Raw genomic sequence first — 25,612 nt, 5'->3', positions numbered from 1 at the left:
CAGCCTCGATTTGGTGAGTGAGCCAAAGTTCACACCTTGAGTTACTCAAGGGTGGTGACCCATATCAGACACGGTATTCAGTGATGTATGGAGAGTTCCTATCTCAGGGAATCCACACACGCAGGACGCCTCTGCTATCAGCTGGAGGACTGAGCTATTGCTGGAAGGTCACTTCACCATTTACCAAGAAGACTTCCAAACGTCCTTATGCTAGCCTGGGAAACCATTGGATGGAGATGGAGGACAGAAGGAAGGGAGGGGGAAAAGGTTCTGAACCTTTTCAACCCGATCAACTTCATGTTCATTTGCACTTGTTTTAATCTCAAAGCAAAAAAAGCTGTTTGATTGGAAATAGGGGGAAATCCCTGGCTACCCCAAGGGCATCCACTAAATCATGCAGGACACGCGAGTGGTAGCAGGGCGTACTTCAGGCCCTGGAAACAAGGAAGAGATGTCCTGCCTTTATGTTTATTTGTGTTGTAGAGAGATGCTTTATGTTCACTCCCTATTCTCTGGGAATATAGGAGACAAATGGCACACAAGAGACGGGCAGAGCTGAAACACCGTGGGAAAATGGCATCTGATTTCAACTCAAGAATAGGCCAAAGTGTGCATGCATTTGTTTTGGGCTCAGTAATTGAGAGAAACCAACCGGAATGTATCTCCAACTCTGTCATGAAAATAGACGAAATTTTCACGATCAATCATTAGGAGGTCTCCACTGTTGTAATAGAGGTCTCCTTTCTTAAAGACATCCCTGAGTTTTTTCTTCTCTGTCTGCGACTTTCCGCCAGCATAGCCATGAAAAGGCGTAAGTTCTGTGATTTTGCAAATAAGGAGTCCCACCTCACCTGAGACAGAAGAGAGGACATTGTTATTTATTTTTTGTGAAGAGATAAGCACATTTTATCATCATCCTTACTGACAAGAAGCTCGCTGTAGGAAGTGTCACTTCTTATATCCATCTTCTTATCTGACATACTGTGGTTTAAAAGTGCCATGTCCCCTATAGGCTTGTGCGTTTGAACTTGGTCCCCAGCCGGTGATGCTCATTTGGAAGGCTGTGAACCCTCTACGAAGTAGAGCCTCGCTGCAGGGTTCCATTTCCTGTCTGTGCTCTGCATTCTCACTGCCTATGCCATGTGACCGCCTTAGAGTCCTGCCATTATGCCTTCACCAGCGTGGTGGACTACGCCTTTCCAACTAAGCCCTTCCTCCCCTAAAATGCTTCCTGCCTGGTGTCTGGCCACAGCAGCAAGAAAAGGCACAGATACAGATCATGTGTGTGTGTGTGCATGCATGTCACGGACACATATATCAAACCTTATTCTGCATGGCCACCTAGTTGTAATTCCCTATTGCTATCTTTTACTTAATAACGATTCCTATACATGACTAGACAAATGCATAGTGGGTAAAAGCATAAGATAATGTTCACCCAGAGCTGTCTAGACCTTTCCACAGAGCACCTCACAAGCAAGGTGTCCAACTAGCTTAAAAGTATAATTATATGTTATGGTAAGCCAGTGCCTTCTGTAATTTACATATGTATTTTTAGAATACGTCAATAAAAATCTTCCTCTTGCTAATTTTAACAAAATGTACCTGCTGGTGATACTATGTTATCTCTGAAATGTTGCTTAGTCAGGATAATTTTGTGTACCGTTAATTGCATAAAAAGTCCACATTACCTTTGGGGACTTTGATGCAATATCCATTTGCGTCACGGACGGGTTCATCTTTCTCCACATCGTATTTAATCAGCTCATACGTTACAACTTTCTGCCAAAGTTAAAAAACATCAATTGAGTACACCAACTGAGCTTTGCAGCTTTTCTATGCTTACTTTATCATAAAAAGTGGAGAAAGGATACATTACACATATCTTCAGTGCACAACACGGGTGGGATTTTTGCATCTGTAATAACCACCCCGACCTAGATATAAAACATTTCCACTTTACTGAAGAAGTTGCTTTCTGTCCCCTTCTGTGTAGTCAATCACCATTTTGATTTCTATCTCTCCCTATTAACTTAAAACTCGACAAGTAACTGTGGGCATGCCTGTCTTATTTTAGTTACTATGTCTGTGTACATCAGCAGCCCACGTTGCTGCTCTTCTCAGTGATGCTGCTATGGATGGTACCAGAGACAGAGTCCAGACCTTGCACAACCTATGTACGCACCCTACTTCTGGGCATCATCTCCAGCCCATTTTCATTTACATTCAACTTTCCCTTGTATAAATAGACTACACTTTATTCTGTTGATGGGTATTTTTAATGAGTACTTGGATTATTTCTAATTTTGGTCTATTATAAATAAAACTGTTGGGATCATTCTCATGCATATCTTTTGGTGGGCAGATTAAAAATGGGTTTAAAGTCATGTCTGATAATGTATTAATATATTACCATTTGATCCTGGTACCCTCATCCCCAGGGACACATTATTCATTACATTTAAGAATCAAAGTAAAAATTATTTCAGGCATGACTATAAAGTTATTAAAAAGTTATCAGAGCTAGGTGTGGTGGTACATACCTGTAATCCTAGCTACATGGCTTATGTGTATATGTGGGGTGCTGAAGCAGGAGGATCACAAGTTGGAGCTAGTATGGGAAACTTATTAAGGGTTTATCCTAAAATAAAAGCTTCTAAAAGGGCTGGGCCATGGCTTAGTGGCAAATACTTGTTGAGCATGTGCAAGGCCTTGGGTTCAATCTCTGTACTACAAAACTAAAACCAAATTTAAAGCACACCCCCCCCAACTCTATGTTAAGACACAGTTTGACGATGTAAGCACTTATACCATCATAATACTAAGCATATTATTTTCCCTACTCAAGGAGATCAGAAAGTACAATAGTGATCAGCTACAATGGCCAGCCATGTTTACTGTGCCAGCTTCAAATTCAGCTTCATTAAAACCAAGTGGTACTGGGCATCCAGCCTGGTCTACAGACTGAGTTCCAGGACAGCCACGGCTACACAGAGAAACCCTGTTTCAAAAAACAAAACAAAACAAAACAAAACAAAACAAAACAAAACAAAACCCCCAAGTGCCATTTCTGGACAATGAAAGTACACTGACTGAATTTATAAGAATATCAAAAATCAGCTGGGCGGTGGTGGTGCACGCCTTTAATCTCAGAACTCGGGAGGCAGAGGCAGGCGGATCTCTGTGAGTTTGAGGCCAGACTGGTCTACAAGAGCTAGTTCCAGGACAGGCTCCAAAGCTACAGAAAACTACCCTGTCTTGAAATACCAAAACCAAAAAAAAAAAAAAAATATATAAAAAATCTTATGGTTGTAGTTAGTACTTTAAAAAAATTTTTTCTTTTTTTAAAGGAATTTGTTTGGTGCACAAAAACTGACAAAAATACGACAACCAACGGCTGAGACAGTAAAGAGCTAGCAGTGTATGCTCACGGGAACTGCACACGGAAGCGGAAGTTTGGTAGAAGACAAATTTCCATTAGAGTCCTCTCTCTGAGGTTGTAGAAGCAACACTGACAGCTTGTTTGTGTTTAGCCTTCATCTCTCTGGCTGGGCTAGTTCATGCCGGCCCGACACTAACGTCCCGACATAGAGCAGTGTGGCTCAGTAGGCTTGTTCGTGATGGTGGAAATACACTCTGCTGACAGGTGCTGGCTGAGCACCTGCAAGGCAGTCGTTACTGTGAATGACGAACTGGTTTCAAAACTTTGCTTTATTGGCATTTAATATTTACACACAGCTAGCTAGAGGCTACCATGCCAGACATTACACGCCTGGAGGTCAGGGACTGAGCTGCACAGGGTGGGGTTGGTGCCAGTGTTGGAGAGGGTACTTGGACCTGGGAATGCCTGTGCTCCCACCAGAGTATAAGAAATGGCAGTCTTAATGTCCAAGGTTATTGTACAACAAATAACTCAGCAAGTCTTTCCCCTCATTAACGCCAAGTTTGGGCCAGGCGGTGGGCTCAATCTTTTCTTTGTATCTCTGTTTTAAGATGTTGAAATTGAGGCCTCAGGAATGTAAGCAACTTCTGGGGTCACTCAGCTTGCATGTGGTGGGAACCTGAAGTCTAAGGAATGTTAAGTGACTTCCTGGGGGTCACTCAGCTAGGATATCACCAGGATCTGCCCTTCAGTGCCACAGCACTTAGTACATGGACTACTTCACTGGTCAGTCCCCGGAGACAAAGGCTGCCTGAGAGTTAGAGGCACGATGACAACAATGACTGCACAGGCCAGCGAAGGGTCAGTATCCATGGGCTGTCCTTAGAATGACTGACTGACCACCAAGAGAGCAGAGCTTCAGGGTCAGTAGGCAATAAAACAACCGAGAGAGAGGAGAGAAACAAGATACATCTTTCTGGTGGACCTATGAGAACACACATGTTGACCAGAACATCCCAAGTCTCTCGAAGGCCTGGGCTGCTGCTCTTAATACGGCACGGTTTTTAAAAGGACCCAGGGCCTTATCTCAGAACAACTGAATCCAAAGCCAAGAGGTTGGGAACCTACACCCGTGTATATAAAGAGCTCCCCGTGCGATTTTTATGCATATCTCAATTAAAGGGAAACCAGTGCATTTCACAACATGTGATACACTCAGAGCAAAGTAACCTTCCAATTCCCCCCAAATACAAGTACGAGTGAAGGGAGGACCACTTCACTCACACAGGTCTCAGATATTAAAAGTAATGAGTCAGTATGAGTATGAGATCACCTCAGAAAAGCCACTGTCATAGATATATGGTCAAGGTTCTCTTGGTGATACTGATGGGGCCTGGTTCGGATGCTACATTGTTGAACCGCTTTAAAGGACTTTATTCTGAAAGTCAGCTTCACTGCATTCATTTTTCAGTGTACTTAACTCTTTGTAGGTAGTTGGCTCTTCCGACAGCGCCGATTTTTCTCGGATAATTCAAAAACCCAATATTGCCTTCAGTGGAAGCGTAGAACTCATAAATGTGAATGTCCCCAAATCTCTTGATAAACTCTTTCCACACATCTCCCCGTAAGCCATTTCCCAGCGCTATTTTCACTTTGTGATCACGGTCATTTGGTTTCTGTGGTAACAGGAGAGGAAGCAGACGGAACGTTAACATTTTGAGAGCTTGGATTTATATGTGTCCATTGTATTCAGATTCTGTGTATTTAATTTATACTGATAGTTGCCCTGATTTTACTTCAAAATTGTGTCTTTAAAAATTCATCTTAGTCTACCACTCCCAGACACAACCCCCTCTTTCTGCAACATGAGCACCATAGTCTGATAGGTGGGATGCTGATCTGATTAATTTAAAAAAAAGGATAGTTTTCCATTTTGATTTGAGGCAAGAAGAAACAACCAGATGAACCAGGTAAGGCCACCATTTAACCTGCACCCAGTATAAAATGCCAGTATCAGTGACTTTCCAGACGGCGCGTGCTCATGGGAAACTCAGGAATGAACACATCCTGGCACCAGTAGGATTGTGGGTGTTTCTGTTCATAAAGCAGTAGCTTTTATGTGGCAGTGAAGAAAACTGGGAACCCAACTGAGATGGGACAGGCTGTACAGGGAGCCGGGGCATTTCCCATAAACCACTGCAGAACAACAAAGATAGAGGCAAGAGAGGAGCCATAATTGCCTGGTGTGGCTAAGGTCACAAGACCTGTTGCAGTTAAATCAATGGAAACTGTCTGAAAGGCTGAGAAAGGGAAAGAGAAGGCGTAAGCAGCTCCCAGCTGTGCAGCCAAGATGAAGAGGCTTTGTCAGAAATGAAAAGCAGGAAGGAGAAGTTGCTGTGTATAAGGCCCCAAAGCGGACCTAGTGAGAGCCAAAGGCGTTGAGGGGACCACACTGCTTCCTTCATGTTTTTGCGCTTACTCGTTAGAGATTCAGAGAAATGGCCCAACTAATTTAAGGTGAATGGTGAGCGTAGAAGGCAAATTATCTTCTCTGGGAGACTATAGCCTGGTGGAAAGACAGGTTACTCAAGAAGGTATAAAGTTTTTATTTGTTAATTGTGCCTTTGTTTGAAGAGAAAACAGCCCAGGACAGGGTAGACGTGCCTGTTAGCAAGAGCTCTCCTCCCTCATCAAAAGCTAATTTATTTGCTTAATAAATGTATGGCCATGATGGCATTGGTGGCCCTGCTGCTGTTGTTGCTTTTCCTCCTCCTCCCTCCCCTCCCCTCCCACTTCGGTCTTCGGGTTTCTATTGCTGTGGCAAAACACCATGACCAAAAGCAAGTTGGAGAGAAAAGGGCTTATTTGGCTTACACTTCCACGTTGCTGTTCATCACTGAAGGAAGTCAGGACAGGAACACCAACATGCAGGTGCTGATGCAGAGGGATGCTGCTTACTGGCTTGCTTCCCCTGGCTTGCTCAGACTGCTTTCTTATAGAATCCAGGACCACCAGCCCAGGGATGGCATCACCCACCATGATTTAGGCCCTTCCCCATTGATCACTAATTGAGAAAATGCCCTACAGCTGGATCTCATGGAGGTATCTCCTCCTCTCTGGTGACTCTAGCTTATGCCAATTTGACACACAAAACCAGCCAGTACACTTTCTTTACTTTTCTTTGATACAGGGTCTCGTTCTGCATTCCAGGCTGATCTTCAACTTGCAGCAATCCACCTGCCTCAACATCCTCTAAGTGCTGGCATTAATGTGTAAGTCACTTTGTCCAGATCTTTCATTACTTCCTAGGCTGAGAAGGGACTTTGGAATATAGCGCGGGGGGGTGGGGGGAGGAGAAAGAAGCAAGAGGGAGAGAGGAAGGGAGGGAGGGAGTAAGCGGCTGCTCTCCTCTAAAGGGAAAGTACTGTAACAACTAGAAGGCAGATCAAAATAAACTTTAAGTTAGTTCCATGGAGAAGAAGCTAGAATCTCAGCAAACTGTAAGTAGGGATTTGATCTTTAAGTAACTTGATTGGCCAAAGGACTTAGGTGGTGAAGGTCACTGTGGCTTTTCTAGCTGGAGAGGTAAACAGAGATTGTCACTGAAGAAAATGGTTCCCCAAGTGAATGTACAGAGAGTGGCCCGAGACCTCACGTCAAAGTTGCCTGAGGTGTTTTGAACCTGTGTAAGTCCTGGGTGTTCTGAGTGCTAGGAATATAGCCTCTTCATCAGCTCTGGCCCACAGGTCACTGGACTCTCTTTCACGATTCCCTAGGACCTGTCAGGAGGCAGGGAGTGTGTCATTTGCCAGGGCCAGTTTTGGCTTATGTTGGCTGCTGTCCTGGAACGCCGATTACCGATCACTCTCTAGTGTTACCATTAATTATAGGGTTCCCCTGCCCATAAAATGTTATTCTCCTCAGAAAGGACTGGCAGATTTCCAGAGTTCCCTTCCTGCTCTCTTTCATGGGAACTCTGAGACTAAAACATTCCAGCATCTGAAAAATGCTTATTGTCACTTAAGAACCACCTGATCTAGGTGCTCAGCAGTTCCCAGGCCCGTGAGGTACTGTGGAGAGGCTTTCCCGTGTGTAAATCCAAGACCTTACGTGGTCCATGTGCCTCCCACACTCGGTTCTCCACCCACACCTGTTCACTTCCTTGTCTAACAGCTCCTCTCACGTCTCTTTTGTTAGATGCATCCTCCTTGGAGACCAAACATATCTCTGAATCCTCCACAGGGCTTGGGCCTGTGTTTTGCATACAGCATAATCTCTGTGGTTAAACAAGTAAACCTCCACCAGGGACTGCTCAGCAGCTCATGGCTGGGGCACCCGCACCAAGGCAGAGCAGGTTAAAGGGGCAGGTGCCTGGGTATGTGGGCAGCTGGCCAGGCCCACAGGTGCAGCAGGGCACCTGTGGGCAACAGGTAGCTGGGTTTAGCTCATAATACCGTGGGCTCAGTTTTCACAGTACGACACAGGGATCTTCTTACACTAGCAGAAGGGATTGAGGTTTGAAGGCTGGAAACGTTTCTGGACACAAATGAGGTCCAGGAACACCTAAGAAGCCCCGTTTTTACTCTGTCTTGCTTGCTAGACTCACCTCTGCCTTCCCCCGGGGACATGGTTCTTCTTTACCACCCAAGCCAACTGTGCTAAGGAACTGACTTGCAGGTCATTTTCTCCTTTGTTCCTCTATTTTGTTTTCTACCTTAGAACTGAGCTGAGAAACGCAAACACACCTGGGGCTTAGGTTCCCACCGGGATTTAGTGGCTAATCAGAGGTAAGAGGTCAGAGTGTCCTGGAAGGAATGCAGAGAACCAGACAATCTAAGTAAGCAGACTATCTCCACCGAGGGTTTGCTTGTGTGCCATGTTTGTAAATGCTTTTGGCCTGTATTGTCTTACTTCGGTCACTAAAGCCCGTCGGACAGGACAGTTCATGAAGTATTTGCCTCCCATTTCAATTGAGGAAGTGGAACCTTGGGAAGTTTATAGTGCAGACCCTAGGGTTACAAAGACGGTGAAAGAATCAAACACACATCTATCTGGCTTCACACAGAATTTTTCAGAGGCAGGAGGATCAGAAGTTCAAGGTCATCCTCTGGCTGCTTACAGAGTTTGAGGCCAGCCTGGGATACATGAGGCCCTATCTAATAAAACAAAACAAAATAAAAAAACAGAAAAGAAAAAGAAGAAAGAAGAGAAGTGAGAGAAAGAGAAAAAGAGAATACAGCATAAAAATCAATTAGTACTAAAAGGGCTTTTGAGTGAAAAACACGGTGCTTATTTAATTCCATTTCTCTGTCCTTAGCTTGCTGCTCTGAGACAGACACTGGAACTCTTCCAGATGCCCTCACCCCCACCCCTTCTCTGCTCTTCTTTGTCACCCCCCCCCCCAGCATCTCATTGAGAAACCTTTGCCATCACTTAGTTCCTAACTGGAGGACTCACACACTCGGCTTTGGCAGCATCTTGCACTAATATACACCTTCTTCCTAAAGGAGGGGGCTGGAGGGATGGTGTTGCCTTAAGGAACAATGGCTGTTCTTGCAGAGGACCTCAATTTGGTTCCCAGCACCCACACGGTGGCTCACAACTCTAGGGGATCTGATTTCCCCTTCTGACCTCTGCTGGCACCAGGCACACGTGTGACTCACAGACATACATGCAGGCAAAACACCCATACACATTAAATAAATAAATCTAAAAAGGGACATTTTTAAAAAAATATTTTTTTTTTCCTTAAAGGATACTGCTCTCAGGCAGCCACACAAACAACACAGGAGTGAATCAGGGATGTGGAGCACAGGGACCTTTCGTTATACATAAAGACTCTGCAGGGTGAGACCCAGACATTACAAGGGAAAATGGGCAAAGCAGATGCAGAAGATTCAACCACACAACCTCACCACCACTTCAGTCAATAGCTGTGCTACCCTGTGCCTCATTAAACCCAGAGGCCAGAGACTGACTAGTGGGATAAGAGAAGAAGGTCTCCTATTTCTTCTGTGTACAAGGGCAGACACACTGTCACGGATCCACCCAAGGACTGTGTGTAGACCAGTGTATGTGGACTAGCAGGCTGGAACGTGAGGACAGTGATGGCAATGGCTGCCATCTGTTACACACGTACTAGACACAAATGCTTCACTCGGTGCTTTGGGCCCCTAATCTCGTTCTGTGTTCAGACTCTACATAAGGAAAACTAGTATCATGTCAGTGTTGGCTGTTGGGAGCAGACATTTCAAGACTACACGGCTCACAGAGTGGAGTAGTTTTGTCAAGAGACAAAACCACTAACAAGTTACAGAGCCCAGGGGAGACGGGAGGCAAGAAACACCTGTGCAACATGAGAGGCAGGAGCATAGGAGAAGGGATGAATGACCTTTGCTGGAGAGACTCAAATAGGCTGACATATGACCTATTGCTTGAGCTGGGGCTGACAGTGGCTTTTCACAAGCAGGAAGGAAAGAGGAGGACCTGGGACAGGGAAGGTGTGAAAACACGTAACAAAACAGAGAATAAAAATTGCAATCAAAGTAGCTGTCACTGCTCTCCAGCCAGGTCCTTCTAGAAGGCAAGTGCGCTATCAGTGTGTTGTTCTAACAGACAGCTGGCGTCTAAGCTGAGAACCGAGAGATGAGTCAGCAGAAGCCTGGCACAATCCAAGGAAACTTGACCGTCTTATCGATTTTGAAACGATATTAAAACACAAGGAGCGTTACCTGGGGCGTGTTGCACAGGTACCGAAGCAGTTCCCCAATGTACTGGATGACAGTGACGTTGTACTTCCTGCAGTCGTCCCAGAACTGGCTGGCTGAGAACTTGCTCCGCAGAGCAATAGTGGCCCCTAGTAAAAAGCACAGAAAACATCAGGGAGGGAGCGCAGAAAAAAAAAAAAATCTCTCGGATGAGAGACTTACAAATGAATGAAATCCAACATGTGTGGAGTGCCTCTTCCATTGAATACCGAGCATAATGGAGACTTGCTTCCACCCATGTGAGCCTCCGATCTGTGGAAGGGGAGCGGATGCACGGGGTGGGGGGGGGGAGGAATCATTCTAATGCAATCCAGGTGCCCTGATGGGGCTTATGAGGTGGAGGTGAGGAAGAGGGATCCTAGGAAGGGGGGAAGAGAGAGAGAGGGGGGGGGAGGGAGGGCAAGAGCGATGGGGGGAGGGGGAGAGCGAGACAGAGCGAGAGAGAGAAAGAGAGAGAGAGAGAGAGAGAGTGAGAGAAAGAGAGAGAGAGCAAGAGAGAGAGAGACAGAGAGAGAGAGAGAGAGAGAGAGAGAGAGAGAGAGAGCTGTCACCAGTGCCCATGAGCCCATGACCATATTACCTTGTGTGGCAAGGCATGTGATTATGTGATTAAGCTGAGGGTCTAGAGGTGGGAAGGTTTTCCCAGATTATCTCCTTACCCAGTTGTAAGGGTATCTAATGAGGAGGAAAGGAAAAGGGGGGACTTGGAGGGTGCGAATTGAATACGGAAGACGGGACCACGAGCCGAGGCATTCAGGCAGCCTCTATAATGGACGAGACCAGGACACAGATCTATAGCATGTGGGGGCAGCGCAGCCCAGCCAGAGACAGCTGACTTCCAGAACAATGAGAAAACAAACCTGTGTTGCTGGAAGTCGCTGAGCTTCCGGCAGTTTGTTCTAGCAGCAACAGGAAGCCCATACCCATTTCTCATGTCGCTCGCTTCTTTTCACCCCTAAATATAACAATGACTGGTGTTGAGAAGAGACACTCACAAAGATCTTTCCTCCTTTTGCTGGTGTCTGCAGTGCTGAAGGTACTGGCTTGTCCGCTTCAGAGCCCCCCAACCACTCTGCTGCGGAAGATCCAGTAGTATGCCTATGCCCAGCCATGCTTTGCTCCTGAAGGGTGGGGCTGATGCCAGGCGAAGTTCAGAGCTGATGGACTCATCATGTAGATGAAGGAAGGAAATAGGTGCTTGGACCATGAGTTTAAGCTCAAGCTGTTATAAAAAGTGCTTTGTAGGAGCCTAGCCAGTTTGGATGTTCACCTTCCTGGATATGGACGGAGCGGGGAGGACCTGAGACTTACCACAGGGCAGGGAACCCTGACTGCTCTTTGGACTGGAGAGGGAGGGGGAGAGGAGTGGGGGGAGGGGGAGAGGGATGGGAGGAGGGGGAGAAGGATGGGAGGAGGGGGAGGGAAGTGGGAGGCTGGGAGGAGGTGGAAACTTGTTTTTTTTCCCTCCTTTTCTCAATAAAAAAAAAGTTATAAAAAAAATAAAAAATAAAAAGTGATTGCAGCCAGGCTAGCTTAAACTACAAAGAATAGCTTTTCCTTTTGGAGGCTGTGAGGTTCAAAAGCAAGGCATCGGCAAGTCCGGTGTTGGGCAAGGGTGCTCTTTTTGATCTGGGAACAGCCATCATCTCTCCATATCCTCTTCAGGGGGAGGGCAGAGCCAGTCATGAGAGTCTCTACTCTACCTGCTTTCCAAGGCACCGATCAGGTGCTTCAAAGTTCCACATTACAGCCGGCATAAACCTTCCAAAGGCCTTGCCTTTGACACTATGCCACCAGGGCTCAGAACTGCAGACACGCAGCCTATGATATACGCATGCACGTATATGTATATGTATTATTACATGTGCTATGTGTTTTATTTCAAATAAATGTGTCTATTTTACAGGCTTATTTAAAATGAAATGTCACTTGGGAGAAAAGTCAAGTTATTTATCTCAGTGAAAGAATAAGAACTAGTTTTCTCAGAGACGGGGATATGGAACTGAACCTTTATGGGAAAAAGCAATGTAAATTCTCCTGAAGGGACAGACAAGGCCAACTCCTGTATAGACGGTGATATTTGAGAAGGAAAGAGGAGCTGATGGCAGGCCAGCTACTCTGACTAACTCCAGGAGGCTGTGGAAGTAAGGACAAACACAGAGCAAGGACAGTGGGGAGAGAAGCTTGTTGATGCTGACCGAGAGTGACACGCAAGTTTCTGCAACTGGAGAATGATTTACAGAACCTAAGAAAAGGAATTTCTCCCTAGATCTATTGAACAGTTAAGGCATGGGGAAAGAGAAATTATTTTAGAAGCTTGCTCATGATGTGTGAACCACAGAGCCTTGCAATTGATGCCCAAGTGAATACTGGCTCTGGTAGACAGGAAAGCAGCCGGATATGCTTTTCCTTAGGAGCAGATATGAGCGCTTGTCCACCCCTGACGCCTGGGGAGAGAAACAGAACTTACCAGCCACGATGCATCCGTGGAGGCCAATCATGAGCGCCGCACTGTGATACAGAGGCATAGTGGTGTAGACTACATCGTGGGCCTTGATCCCACTCGCCAAAGCCAGGCCAGTTCCGTACCACAGGCGATGGTGATTGATGGTTGCAGCTTTTGGGAGGCCTTTGCAAAGACATAAGAGAAGGCGTCAGTGGGCCAGGTAGAGATCTAGTGTATGAAGTTCCCTCCCATCAGGCTGGAAGAATTGCTTTGAAGGTGTGTGTGTGTAGGGGAGGGATAAGCGGTCAGGCCATGGGTGTGAACATTTTTTCAATTCCTCAAAGCAATAAAGAGAGTAAATATTTTAAGTTTCAGGCTGCCATTTGGTCATTGCTGTGCTGACCCATATCTGCCAGTGTGTGCTGAAAGCAGCTGTGCACATACAGAAAGGCTTAACGGTGGCCCTGTTTTAGGAATACTTGGAGCCTATGTTTGGTTCTCAAGGCATAGTTTGCTGAGTCCTGAGACGGACAGATGACATAGTAGTGACTTTAAGAGAATGAATTCCTGTCTTAGGCTCACTACTTTGTAAGGCATTTTCAAAAAAGTCAATTTAAGAGATAGATAGAATTACATTGTCCAACCCACAGATGAGGAAGCTAAGTTTAAGAGACTCAGTAGTGCAGACCACTAATGATATCTATTTGCCAATTTCATTCAAAATATGAATATAGTGTAGCTTTTTTCCTTGGAAGCTCTCTGCATTTATAGATTTCTTTCACATCTCCAATCGTTTATTTCTTCTCCCAGCTGCCTCCTATCTGTTATATGAGAAAGCTATGATTTGATTATATGATTTTGCCATGGCAAGTGATGCCATCATGAATTACCTTGTTCCACGGCAATTCACACTATGGATGATGCTACAGGCCAAAAACATGTCTTTGTAACCTGAGTACATAAACAGAACGCTGCCAGTTATAAGGGGGGCTCCCCACCCGCTGCCTGGCCTGTAAAACATGAGACTGTTTCCTCATAGCCTTGCCAGTGAGTGCTCAAACCCTGGGCATCCTGCCAATCCGAGGAGTGTAAACGGTTTCTGCTGTAATTGTGGTGTGCGAAACTAAGCGAACTTGCACTTTCTTAATAATAATATGCACAATTAAAAAAGACTTTCTTTTAAATGTATGCTTTCATTGCTTCTCATGGAAGATTGCCTTAGTGGTGAGGAGAAAGTCACCCTTAGGGGTTGAGAAAGAGCTTAAGACCCAAGTAGGCAATTCTACTTTGTGACGAGGAAGGCAGGTCCCCGAGGACTCAGCCCTTAGCCATGCAACAGTTTGTTCTGTGGGCAGCAAGCAGCCAATCACTGTAAACACAGTTCTAAATCCATCTCTTGTAGGTGCTGCAGGGCACTGAACTCAAGATAATGCCCCCTTCTATACTAACACTGAGAAATAGAAGAAATCACTGCAGCTTCCATGACGAGATTTTTAATTCCGTCCCTCTTTTTTTAAAATTTTTTTTTCTCATTTTATTTTCTTCCTTTTTTTCTCTTGAACTTTGTTTTATTGGGGGGGTGACTAGAGGGGCAGAGGGTGGATGCAAAGGGACAGGGGACAAATGGGATCAAGATACGTCATGTGGAAAACTCAGAGAATAAATTTTTATTTTATTTTTTTTAAAAGAACCAGAGGAAACCATCAACAAATCAGTTGTATTCACCACAGGAAAGAATCATTTGAAGAGTAAAGTTCAGAGTTACATTGAAAAAAAAAATTCACCTTCTGAGTTTTGAGTACTTTCAGAACCTTCCTAATTTAAGATTTCATACTAATCAGTCAAGAAGAATATTTTGTAACAATTACATAATTTTGTGCTACCAATTCCCTTTGAGGAAGAGGGAAAACCTTTGGTCTCTAAGTGTTTAAATGAACTCCTTTAATTACTTTACACAAGAGTAATTAATATACAGGTGTTTCATTCATAGGTAAAACAGTAAGATAAACATTAGTCTTAGTGCTTTCCTGTTAAATATCAATGCTGAAGTATGGAATTAACTTGTGGAGCATTAGAAAACACTCCTGAACACGAGTTTCCCATTTCCTTGCCAAAACACGTATTGTGAAGAAGTGCCATACTTTCCAGTGTTAGGACAGGGTTTCCCCATCGCTAGCCAAAAGCTCATTTCATCCCAACTGTAATCATCTATGCATTCTGTTATTCTTCTGAAATGAAGGTAGACGTTCCTTATTCTTACACTTTGGTTGTGAGCCTCTTCTTTAATGGCTGAGCCATCTCTCCAGCCCCCTTATTCTTATTCTCAATTGTTTAAAGGTAATACTCAGTTAAAATAAAATGACAGTGTGAAAGATTACCCACATCCATGTTAAACTGGGGCCTAGCAACTGCAATCTGTCAGATGGTTACCAGGGGCCTGCTGGAGCAAACAACAGAGATTCTGTGGACTGCTGTTGACATAACAGGCTCAACAGAACCTTCAGCCTTAACCTTTGACTGATTATAAGGAGAGTGTATATAACTCCTAATATAATTTCCTCACAATAATAACAATGATCATCACTGTCAACATGTGGGGCTGGCTTCCTGCCTTCTTTTCCACATATCCCATTGGCTTCAGCTTATTACATTTTGGTAACACTTTCCCTGGCTTTTGCAAGGCTGACTCTAAATATTTATTATATTATTAGGCAGGGGGTGTTACCATCTTAATTGTATGAGCCTGGAGCTAGCCCACAAAGTGAGTCTTGACACTCTACTTTTTGTCCTGGGAAGTCCTTTATGTCTTTATAAGTTTCTGAGTCTACGAAACGGGCAGATACAAGGGCAGGAGGGAGCTGAAAGAGTAATGTCTTTGGGTCCCTTGAAGGATGCTGGTTACAGTGACACAGGGCATTGTTTGTTCCAAGTAGCAGTTACTGAAATGCTTCTTCCACAGTTCATCATATGCTAGCACACAGTGAAGGCATCTTACACTTAATGACATATCATGGTTTAGGCCCTGTGCTAGGCCACTCTACATCAATAATACTGTATGGGAAAAATCAGACCAAGCATTTATATGAATATCACCCCATAGTTGTCCTCTGGTATGTCCCATTTATATAAACTACATTATTCAGATGGACTCTAGATATAAACGGGTCAAAATACAATGAACATTAAAAATTTCTAACAGCCCACTCAGGATCAAATTTTATCCATCATGGCAACTACTGTTTGAATTATTCGTTAACTATTTCTATGTTTTTATAGCAACTGAGTAGGTGTGTGTGTGGAGCTGGGAAAAAGGAAATGAGATCATGTGTGATAAAATAAGATCAGTTTTCACGGGCAAAGATAGAAATCCCCTTAAGTATTAGTTATTTGATACGCTTTGCTAGGGAAACAGAACATGTAAAAGGCCGGCTCAGCGGTTAGCTCTTCCAAGACAAGCCTGTGTCTTGGCCATCCTCTCTTACTTACCTGTGGTCCCCGAAGTATAGATAAACAGTGCAGGCATGGCGAACGTGACTTCAGACCTCCACGACTCTGGGGTAGGTTCTGCCGACACTCCATCCACTTTGTCCAGGAAGGTGTCCACGCCATTCGTGTCAGAAGTTCTGCTTACGTACAAGACGGACACGCCATCCTTTTTCAGGGTTGGCAGAACCTCCTCAACAGCTTCTTGTAGCTCTTAAGTTGGTGGGAAAATTCCAAGCAGACTACATTAGGTGATGAAGCATGTACTGAGTGTCTAAACCTGATAATACTTTCCATCAACCTATGTTCTGTTACAATGTATGGGTACAAGTGATACTTACGATTTTTTTTTAAAGACAGTGTCTTACTATGTAGTCATGGCTGTCTTGGAACTTGCTATGTAGACCAGGTTGGCCTCAGACAGAGATCCGCCTGCTTCTGCTCCCTGGTAGTGAGATTAAAGGTGTGCACTACCATGTCTCCATCGTAATGAATTTTAGAATGGAATTTGGTGTGTTTGAACACACACACACACACACACTCACACGATCCCAGTGTCTGATAGAACAAAGGTTGAGTCTGTGGTTTCATAAGCACAGCAGATGGTTGGTGGAAGACGTCACAGAAATGAGCATTGAGAAAAACCAAACAGTAAGTGTGTATCACCAACACGTTAATACAGAGTAATAGGCATTTCCAGAACATGTCACACATTAAAGGTCGTTATTGTTGTAAAGTCTGTGTCAGTCATGCAAGTATACAGGTGCCACAAGAAATTTATTTTTCATAGATAACAAGCTCTGACTTAATATGCAATCCTTATTTCATACCTGTTATTTTGATTTTCTGCTCTTAATCCATAAAATGAAACCTCTAGTAAGCTTACCTAACCTGTCTTGAGTTGTAATAACTGAAGTAAATATATTATTTAAAACAGATTTACTTGCCGTTATTTTATGCACGTGGGTGTTTTGCTTGCATGTACGCACATGTACCACATGCATGTCGGCTGTCTGTAGAGGCTAGAAGAGAGGATTTTGTATTCCCCAGAACTGGCGTTACCAGCAATTGCCTCCTGACCAGTTTCCTCACTGTCAATCTCTCTCTGCTTCCAGTGTCATCTACCTCACTCCTGGCCACTGTCCAGTGCCCCCATTCATGGTTGTTCAGGGGCTGCACACCCCTTAGCATGGAATCCGCTCTCCTCATTGGGAGATCCTCAGGGTCCTCACCGTCCCATCCCTGCCAGCCTTTCCGATGCCATCTCGGACTGCCTGCCTTCTACCCTTTTCCTCTACCCACTCTGACCCATGTGAAACCCTGTTAAACGTGCTGCAGTGCAAATCCTTTGCCCAGACCATCCGGCCTGTGTAGAATGGCCTTTCATCCCTAGTCACCCAGAAAATCCAGGTCTTCCTTTAAGGCAGCCCAGAGGTAAGTCTTTCTGCCACCTGTGCTTCTCGACAACTGGCTGCTCTCTTCCCTGGCTCCCTCCCAGGTCTGAGCACGCTTGCCCCAGGATGTTTAGTACACAGTGTGACAAGATTCAAGTGTGGTCAACCATGAAATCCTTGAGATTAAGGGATCATAATTCAGTGTGGAAGATTAGGGACAAGCTGAAACTGCTCACTTAAAAGGACTGGCAACCTGGAATACTTTGAGTGGCTACGCCTTTAATATGATGGAACGAAATGATTTCTGCATGCAAGGGTTCTCTGCATGGTCTATGGCCCTTCTCTTTGATAGAAGAGGTAGCTACTGCTCCCACCCAGTGATTTATGTAGGTGCCACCTTGAGGTTTTAGGGTGTGAATATTGTTTGTTAGCTATGTAGGTGATGTGACAACCAAGTAGGACACATTAACTCAAATAATTCTCTTGGTCATAGTCTTAGTTCCTCTGCACTGAGAAGCTGAAGCTGGTGTAGGAGTTGCTCTTGGGGGCTGTACCTGTGGGTGACCAGGGAACATAGCCTGGATAGAGGGAGAGGTGGAACCAGTACAGTCACAGGAGTGGCTTCCCAAGCAGGTCCTTATCTGAGCCTAGAATGGGCCTTTGGGATTGTCTCAAACTAAGGGAGCTGACCCCTGCCTCCGAGCTTGCCCATCAGCCAGTCAGATGGGCTCACTCACTGTATGCACTCAACAGGGTGTGTGTGTGGGGGGGAGGAATGTGGCGATTAACTCTCTTTAGCTAGAGCAAGTCCTGGAGAGGGTCTCAGCGGAAAGCTCCTGGCAGCTGAGGACAGTGCACCTGAGGCCCAAAGGAGGCATCAGGTGGCACAACTCAGCGTTGGCTGTCCCTGTCATCCTCAGACAGACAAGTTTTACAGTTCTCTTTTGTTTAGATTTTTTTGTAAGATATACATTACATTGATTTCACAAACCCTGTGATGCAGGAACCACACCAGCAACCCCATTTGTACAAAGGGACAGGGGCACACAAAATAAAAACAATTAAAACCAGATACCGGGAATTCCAATTTCTTTGCATTTGCCATTGTGGCTTAAGTTTTGACAAAGTGCCTTTGCCTTGTAGGAGAGGGTGTCCTCTTGATTTGCTCTGTGTGCGCTAAGGTGTGCGGGCTTCTGATATGAGTAAAAAGGCCATCACTGTGCATCTTGGCGGAGAGCATAGCTCAAGCTTCACTGAAAGCTTGGGAAGGTGAAGGTGAGCCCGAAGGCTGTGGACCAGATCCATCAGCTCCTCTTTGGACTAGGTTTACACTGTAGAGGGAAATGCACTCCCAGAGAAAGCAGTATACACAAGGGTGGGGGAAAATCCAGTGTTGGGCTAGAGAGATGGGTACATGGTTAAGGGTGCTTGCTGGGTTAGTGTGAAGACTGGAGGGGACCCCAGAACCCACATAAAAGACATTCACTACTAACCCTCAAGCTTCTGTGACAGGGTTGGGAGTGGAGACAGGAGTCTCACAGGAACTCTGGCTGCCAGCCAATGAGTTCCAAGTTTAAACTGCCCCAAAGGAGCAAGGCAGAGTGACAGAGTGACCGAGGTGAACAGCTAATACCACACAGCACAAACACACAGAGGCAGGGAGGGGTGGAGGGACAGAGAAGAGAAGAGAAGAGAAGAGAGAGAGAGAGAGAGAGAGAGAGAAGAATATTAAGTGATTTCAACATCTTAAGAGAAAAATTTTAAAACCATATGGAGGCAGTGGCAGGTGGATCTCTCTGAGTTTGAGGTCAGCCAGGGATGTATAGTAAGACCCCATCTCAAAAACAAAACAAAAAAACCTAAACCAAAACCAAAACAAAACATAACAAAACAAGAATAAAAAACTAAGTTGTACATCAGTTCCCACCAACTTCCCCTTCTTTTGAAGAGTAAAAGAAGAGAATTATCTGACTAAACACACCTGTTCCTGGAAAGCAGAAAGAAACGAGGGTGAGGCACTCAATCAACCTTCCTTACCCTGTGTCAGTGTGCTACAGCTAAATCTGAAGCTTCACCATAGGAATCAGATATCCACTCGGGTAGCCTGATGTGGCACTAGCGCGGCTGGTGGAAGAGGTGGTTGACTCAGTTAGGTAACACATCCCAGAGATGCTTACAGACAAAGCCACTGAAAGAGTGTCGGGACCATGGTGTGCGGATGAATACGGGGCGGCTGGGTGGGCAGCTTATGCCTTTCCTTCATTCAAAAAACAAACAAACAAAAAACAACAGCAACATTTCTAAGTGGTGCTAATACTGACCCTGGAGACACTGTGGCTATAGCTCTTCAAACGCCGGTGGGTAAGCCTGATCCTGGCATCTCTAACAGTGGTTTGGAGTAGCAGCAATCACACATGGTCAGTTGTGCAACGTGCTGCATATTAGAATTCTTCCGGCAGAGACACCCCCACTTTCCTTCCTACACAAAGCAAATCACCCTAGGTAAAAAGGTGTTTCCTTAACATTACAAATTCTAACAGGAGCAAAGAAAGCAGAAGACCACACTCCATCTCACATTTGTGTAAGAATTTGCTTGAGCTCATTCTTCATTCCCTCAATTAAAGCTATTGTTCTTCGTCATGCCCCACGTCAAGGGTACTTCCTGTTGTGAGATCACCAGGTCACATCAGGCATTATGTAATTTGTATGGACATAAGCAACCATATCACTTATCTATCAAGCATCTGCTTTCTTATTTATCAGACGTCTGAGCAGGTCTTTCGAACACTGGCTGCTCATATTTCATTATCCAGAAAGATATCAACCCTTCCTCTTCAGATGTAATAACACGAACGGCCGATTTAGGGATCGCTCTGTTTTAACATGGTTTCCCTCCTCTTGCTTCTCAAGGAAATAAACTGCAATCCTGGATAAGCTGGAAATGCACGAGTTCGTTGTGGAATGAAGCTACACAACCTCTCCCCCCAAACTTTAACTCTGAGAGAAAAAAATCTGTTTGAGAACATCTTCAAGTTAGTTCGTCATTCAGACCCTGCGCTACTGAGCTAAGAGTCTCATTTTCTGAAGATGGTGCTCACTGGGTGTCTGAGTTTAGATCATTGTACAGGGGCCTCCATAATCCCATGCGCAGATGCCGGTGTGGGCCCAGTCCATTCTGGGCTCATCACCCGTTCCCTCTTTGCCCTGAAACTCAGAGAGGGCCCCTCGATTACTGGCAGAGGGACGGGGTAGACTGGGTTGTTAGCGGAACCTTGGGGAGGGAAGTCCGTGAGGCTGCGCCTGGGGTGATTGAGTTGAAAGAGCTTTTCTCACATCAGGGTGGTTCTGATTGTGCAGCGCCACTTTTCACACGTTCACACTCAACTCAGTGATTCTCAAGAAAACCTGTTCTAGCTCACAGCATGGCGCCGCTCTTCAAGTCAACAAGGACCCGGAATGCCTACTGTCTGCTCCGTCTTGCTCGGGCTTTAAAGACGCACAAGCAGATCTCATCCTTGAGACAAAGTGCGCTGAAGCAATTTAAGATACTGCACGGGCTCCGGGCTCGAGTGCAGATTAGAAAATGACCTATTCCCACACAAGGGAGGCCACGGGCACTGACTGTGTCTGGGTTCTCCGAGTCTATTTTCTCTACATTAAAAATTTTTCAATAGTCAGTCGAAATTGATCATTAATAAAGTCTATCTCGCTTTTGTTCTTTCACAGGAGAACTACTGAGTGAAGCATCTTGCGTTATGGACCAGATCAAAACTGCCTCTGGCTTTTTCAGATCCAGGCCAGCTGGACTCGCTGAACATAGTGGACAATGAGGACTACCGAGAACTCAAGAACAACGGCAATGGGTTTTTGATCCTACTGCACGTACTGGCTTTGTGGGAGCCTAGGCAGTTTAGATGCTCACCTTACTAGACCTGGATGGAGGTGGGTGGTCTTTGGACTTCCCACAGGGCAGGGAACCCTGATTGCTCTTTGGGCTGACGAGGGAGGGGGACTTGATTGGGGGAGGGGGAGGGAAATGGGAGGCGGTGGCGGGGAAGAGACAGAAATCTTTAATAAATAAATAAATTAAAAAAAACAAAACAAAACTGCCTCTGGTCCTCCTCTTTCCCAGAATGCCCTTTCCACTGCGCTTGCCTGGCTCTGTCGTCATCCCTCCTCAGATGCACTCCATAGTTCTCTCAAAAGGATTACAGTTTCTCTAAGGTCTTATCCTCCCCAAGCAATTCTAAGAGACAGCTCAATCAACTTTTTCCACTTGGGCACATCTACTCAGTATATGACTTTGGACTTTGGGCCTCTCTCTGGAGAAATTGTTCCAGGCCAGAGTGTATGATGTACAAAGGTATCTATCTCTGTGATTTGGTGGAAAAAAAATGTTTTTCAAGTACTGGCCTCTCTCAAAGGTTAGTTTACGTATTTCCACACGGCCCAGCTACCAAACATGCAACTTTGGACTCTGCTTTTTGCTCACCCGGGAACTATTTTAGGTCAGAGCGCAACTCCGTGTCACATAGAAAGAAATCTCAGATAAGGAAAAAGTAGGACATTTGGGTCTTAAGCTGTGTCTCATCTCAATGTTATTGAGGATCTGAGGTCTGCTGGCAAGTTAGGCGCAAGACTTCTTTGAACATAGGACTTTCAGTATATTCTCTATGTAAACATGGTGACCTGTAGCAAGTTACTACTGTCTGCAAGAGGCAGGAAGTAGTGGCCCAGCATCCCTAATTTGAAAACTGAAGTGCTCTGAATCTCAGTTTTCTCGCGTGTGACCATAATCCCACAACACCTCAGCATGTAGCTTTATTTCCTGCAAGGCATTATTAAGCATATTGTATAACATTACCTTCATGCTGAGGCATTATGGTGTCCAGGAAACAGCAGTAAACTCTTTGGACCTGGACTCCATTCTTAAGGTGGCCCATGATATAGATGCAAATATTCCAAAATATGGAAAAGGTGAAATCTGGAACACTTCTGGTTCAGAGTATTTCAGATCAGGGATAGTCAACCTATCCCTGTTGTGTTTCTGACTTTATTGTAAAACCAAGCTCAATTAGTCATATAAACGTCAGTCTCTTTGTCAGTTAAACTCTAAGCTCTATGAAGTCCCCTGAATGGGGCAGCAGAGTCTGTGCAGCAGATACTGAAGTGCTTGGGGGGGGGGGTGGGATGGGGTGCAGTAAGCACAGGTTATGAATTCCTTCTTTCTAAGAAAGTTGGCAACACAACAGGCTTGCCTGAGCCTCCCAGTTACAGAGCAGTGAAGTCTTTAGAGATTGTTGGGGCATATTTTAAAAGGTTAAGGCCAGGTGGTGGTGGCTCACACCTTTAATCCCAGCACTCGGGAGGCAGAGGCAGGAGGATCTCTGTGAGTTCGAGGCCAGCCTCGCCTACAGAGCTAGCTACAGAAAAACCCTGTCTTGAAACCCCCCCCCAAAAAAAAAGAAAAGAAAAAAAGTTCAGACCCCTCCCATAATTTGGTACCTTTAACATCACCTTTCTGCCTTTGACATTTTTGTATGACGCTTCTGCTTTTTGTATTACATACTTTATGTCACATGTGACAGGCTTATGAACTTTCAGTTTCTTAGAAGTAAACAGACATTTCAGTTTTGGGGGCACTAGGAAAACTGCTTGGCTTGCCTCAGTTTCCTGAGCTGTGACAGGAAGGGCAGAGCGGATAGATTCTTAGCTCTTTGAAGCTCTAACTCATGCATCCGGACGGCAGATGACACGATATAGACTGTGGGCTTTGAAGGTGGACCTAGGCTAGAAATTTTGCCTGCTTCCTTAGCCATACAATGGAGGCATGATTTTGAATTTACCAGAGTATTAAAACCACCTATTGTACTGTTTGGCACACATTGGCATCCCAGAGAGCTGGAACTTCTAGATCCCTCCATCTGTATTGTCACTAATGTCCTTTTAGCCTACTCCTGGTTAGGCATCTCCTCCCTGAGAGAAGCAACGGCGGGCACTAGCGCGGAGACACAAGGGTGGCGTTCACAGACTAACTGTTGGGAGCTGTAACACAACAGCTCTGGGGGAGAGAGCAGGTTCTGGTCCTTTCTGGCCTGGGTATCACTTGGGCATTTCATTTAGGTCCAAAGCAGCCGCACAAATGAAGGGGTCCCATTTTATAGATGCAACGGGGCTCACAAGAGTGCAGCTGCAGAACGCCAGTCTTCTAGCTGGGCATCAGGTATATACACTTCATTGTAGTGAGGAGTTGGGCAGGCTAACAGCGCTTAAGATCTCGAAATAGTCCTGAAGACAGCTTCATGGCAGAGAGGAAATGTAAGGATGGAGATGGGAAATGGCTTTTCTCATGACGGAAAGTCTACCAAGGACTGGAGGCGGGACCCCAGCACTTCTCACCCAAGACCCTCTGAATCTTAATGGAAAATGTTTGAAGTACTTATTACTGGTTTACCCCAAGTCTCCTGACACTGTGGGCGTGAATCTGAATCTTTGGGCTGCACTGGTCTCATCTCTATGTACCATAATAACCTCTATGTGTTGTGAGGATTGAAAGCAACATTGCACAAATACAGTGGGCCCCCTGGGAAAATATTGGGATTGGGGGAACTGCCTCGTGAGGAACATGAACACACATTTCTTCTTGTCTCTAAACAACACAGCATAAGGAGTGGCATCGCACTCAACACTATGCTAGGTATTTTAAGTAAACTGGACCCCACGCAGAGGACTGAAGTGCTTAGCACAATGCCTTAATACATAGGCCGCTTCACCTCTGATGATTCTAAAGATTATTAATGAGCGTCGTTCATCTCGAATTGACCTTTTGCAAAGTCTCCCACCACACTACAGCCCCGCACCCAAGGCGCCGCCGAGTCCCCCCTAGGGTTAGGGCCGGTGGTCTGCAGCTTACCTGGGGAGGCCAGCAGCACCTTCGCCCCGCAGCACTGGAAGCAGTGCAGCAGAGACTTGGAACGGATGTTGTAGTTGAGGCACGCCATGGGACAGCCCAGTTTGAGCAGTCCCAGCCAGATCCACACGTAGGCCGGCTCATTGCTCATGAAGAGGGCCACGCACTCCCCCTGTCGCAGGCCAAGCTGGTCGTGCAGCGCCCGTGCCACTTGGTTGCTGCGCCGGTCCACCTGGGCGTAGGTGAGCGTCTCGTCGCGGAACAGCACGAAGGGCTTGTGCGGGGTCTGGTGAACTCGCTCCAGGAAGACCCGGAGGAGGGTGCGCACGGGCCGCCGCCTCCGGTAGCTGCGCACCTGCCGGGCCATGTTGGCCACCCGCAGGAAGTACCGCAAGTCCTGGATGAGGTAGGGGCAGCAGCAGGTGAGCAGCAGAGGCAGCAGCAGCAGCCCCGCCAGGACGGTGTAGAATACCGGCAGCATGGCGGAGGCTGCGGGGTCCCCGGTCCCCAGCGGGGCCGAGGGAGCGCTCGGGGCGTGCAGCGCGGCGGCGGGAGAGCGAGGAGCGGAGTAATAGCTGGCGACCGGGCTGGGCCGTGGGACGCGCTGCGACTGCGGGTGGCCGCTGGGCTGCAGGTGCCAGAGGCGTGCGTGGCGGTGCGGGCGGGACGGCCGTGGGTCCCGCCTCCTCGTGGGGCGCCTCGTGCGCTCAGGAGGTCCGCCCCTGTCAGCCTGGGTGGCCCAGGTCTCCGTAGCACTTGGGTTCAGCGTCCAGAGTCAGATGAGATCCAATTCTCAGAGAACGTTACTAGGCGCAAACAGCCCACGTTGAAAAGATCGAGGGTGACGACTCAGACGTGGAGCTGTTGCTAGTCATTCTTATCACAGAGCGCCTTTGTTTAATCAAGTACCTTATGAACGCACCGCGACCTTATTATTAACAGCGGGCACCAGGTGCCACCGCCAGCCCAGAGTTCCACCTCCCCTCCTTAGTCCCAAAGGCTTTCCGCCAGATCTCTCTTTGTTTCTCACATTAGCTTCTCTGCCTGGGCGGTCTCCTGTGGCGAAGGTTTCAAGGTTGAACAAAAGCATCAGAGAAGGTCTCATCCAGCTGGTTTCCAGCCCTTGCCACCGCTGCCGCATCTGCCTCTAGGCATTGCGAGCGTAGCCTGAGCGTAGCCACGCAGTGAGAAGTAACCCCCTTTCCAGCATTCACAGTTACCAAGAAAGCA

General features: G+C 46.1%; 1 protein-coding gene across 1 annotated transcript in view; it reads right to left on the bottom strand.

Annotated features, from left to right (window-relative positions):
• Positions 1-25,015, bottom strand: part of Slc27a2 (solute carrier family 27 member 2) — a 32,415-nt gene extending 7,400 nt beyond the window's left edge. Inside the window, exons 1-7 of the mRNA XM_041679245.1 lie at positions 24,386-25,015; positions 16,082-16,291; positions 12,620-12,778; positions 10,114-10,238; positions 4,864-5,058; positions 1,692-1,782; positions 653-851 (exon numbers count right to left, since the gene is read on the bottom strand). Of these exons, the coding sequence (XP_041535179.1) occupies positions 653-851; positions 1,692-1,782; positions 4,864-5,058; positions 10,114-10,238; positions 12,620-12,778; positions 16,082-16,291; positions 24,386-24,863 (1,457 nt within the window). The 5' untranslated portion in view covers positions 24,864-25,015. The remainder of the gene's footprint in view (positions 1-652; positions 852-1,691; positions 1,783-4,863; positions 5,059-10,113; positions 10,239-12,619; positions 12,779-16,081; positions 16,292-24,385) is intronic.
• Positions 25,016-25,612: the final 597 nt, after the last annotated feature.

The sequence above is a fragment of the Microtus oregoni genome, unplaced genomic scaffold, assembly GCF_018167655.1.
Source record: "Microtus oregoni isolate MIOR12 unplaced genomic scaffold, Mior012 000031F_ref0000149, whole genome shotgun sequence".
Classification (NCBI taxonomy): Eukaryota; Metazoa; Chordata; class Mammalia; order Rodentia; family Cricetidae; genus Microtus; species Microtus oregoni.
Note: the sequence above shows the minus strand (reverse complement) of the source record. Positions and strands in the feature narration are given on the sequence as shown.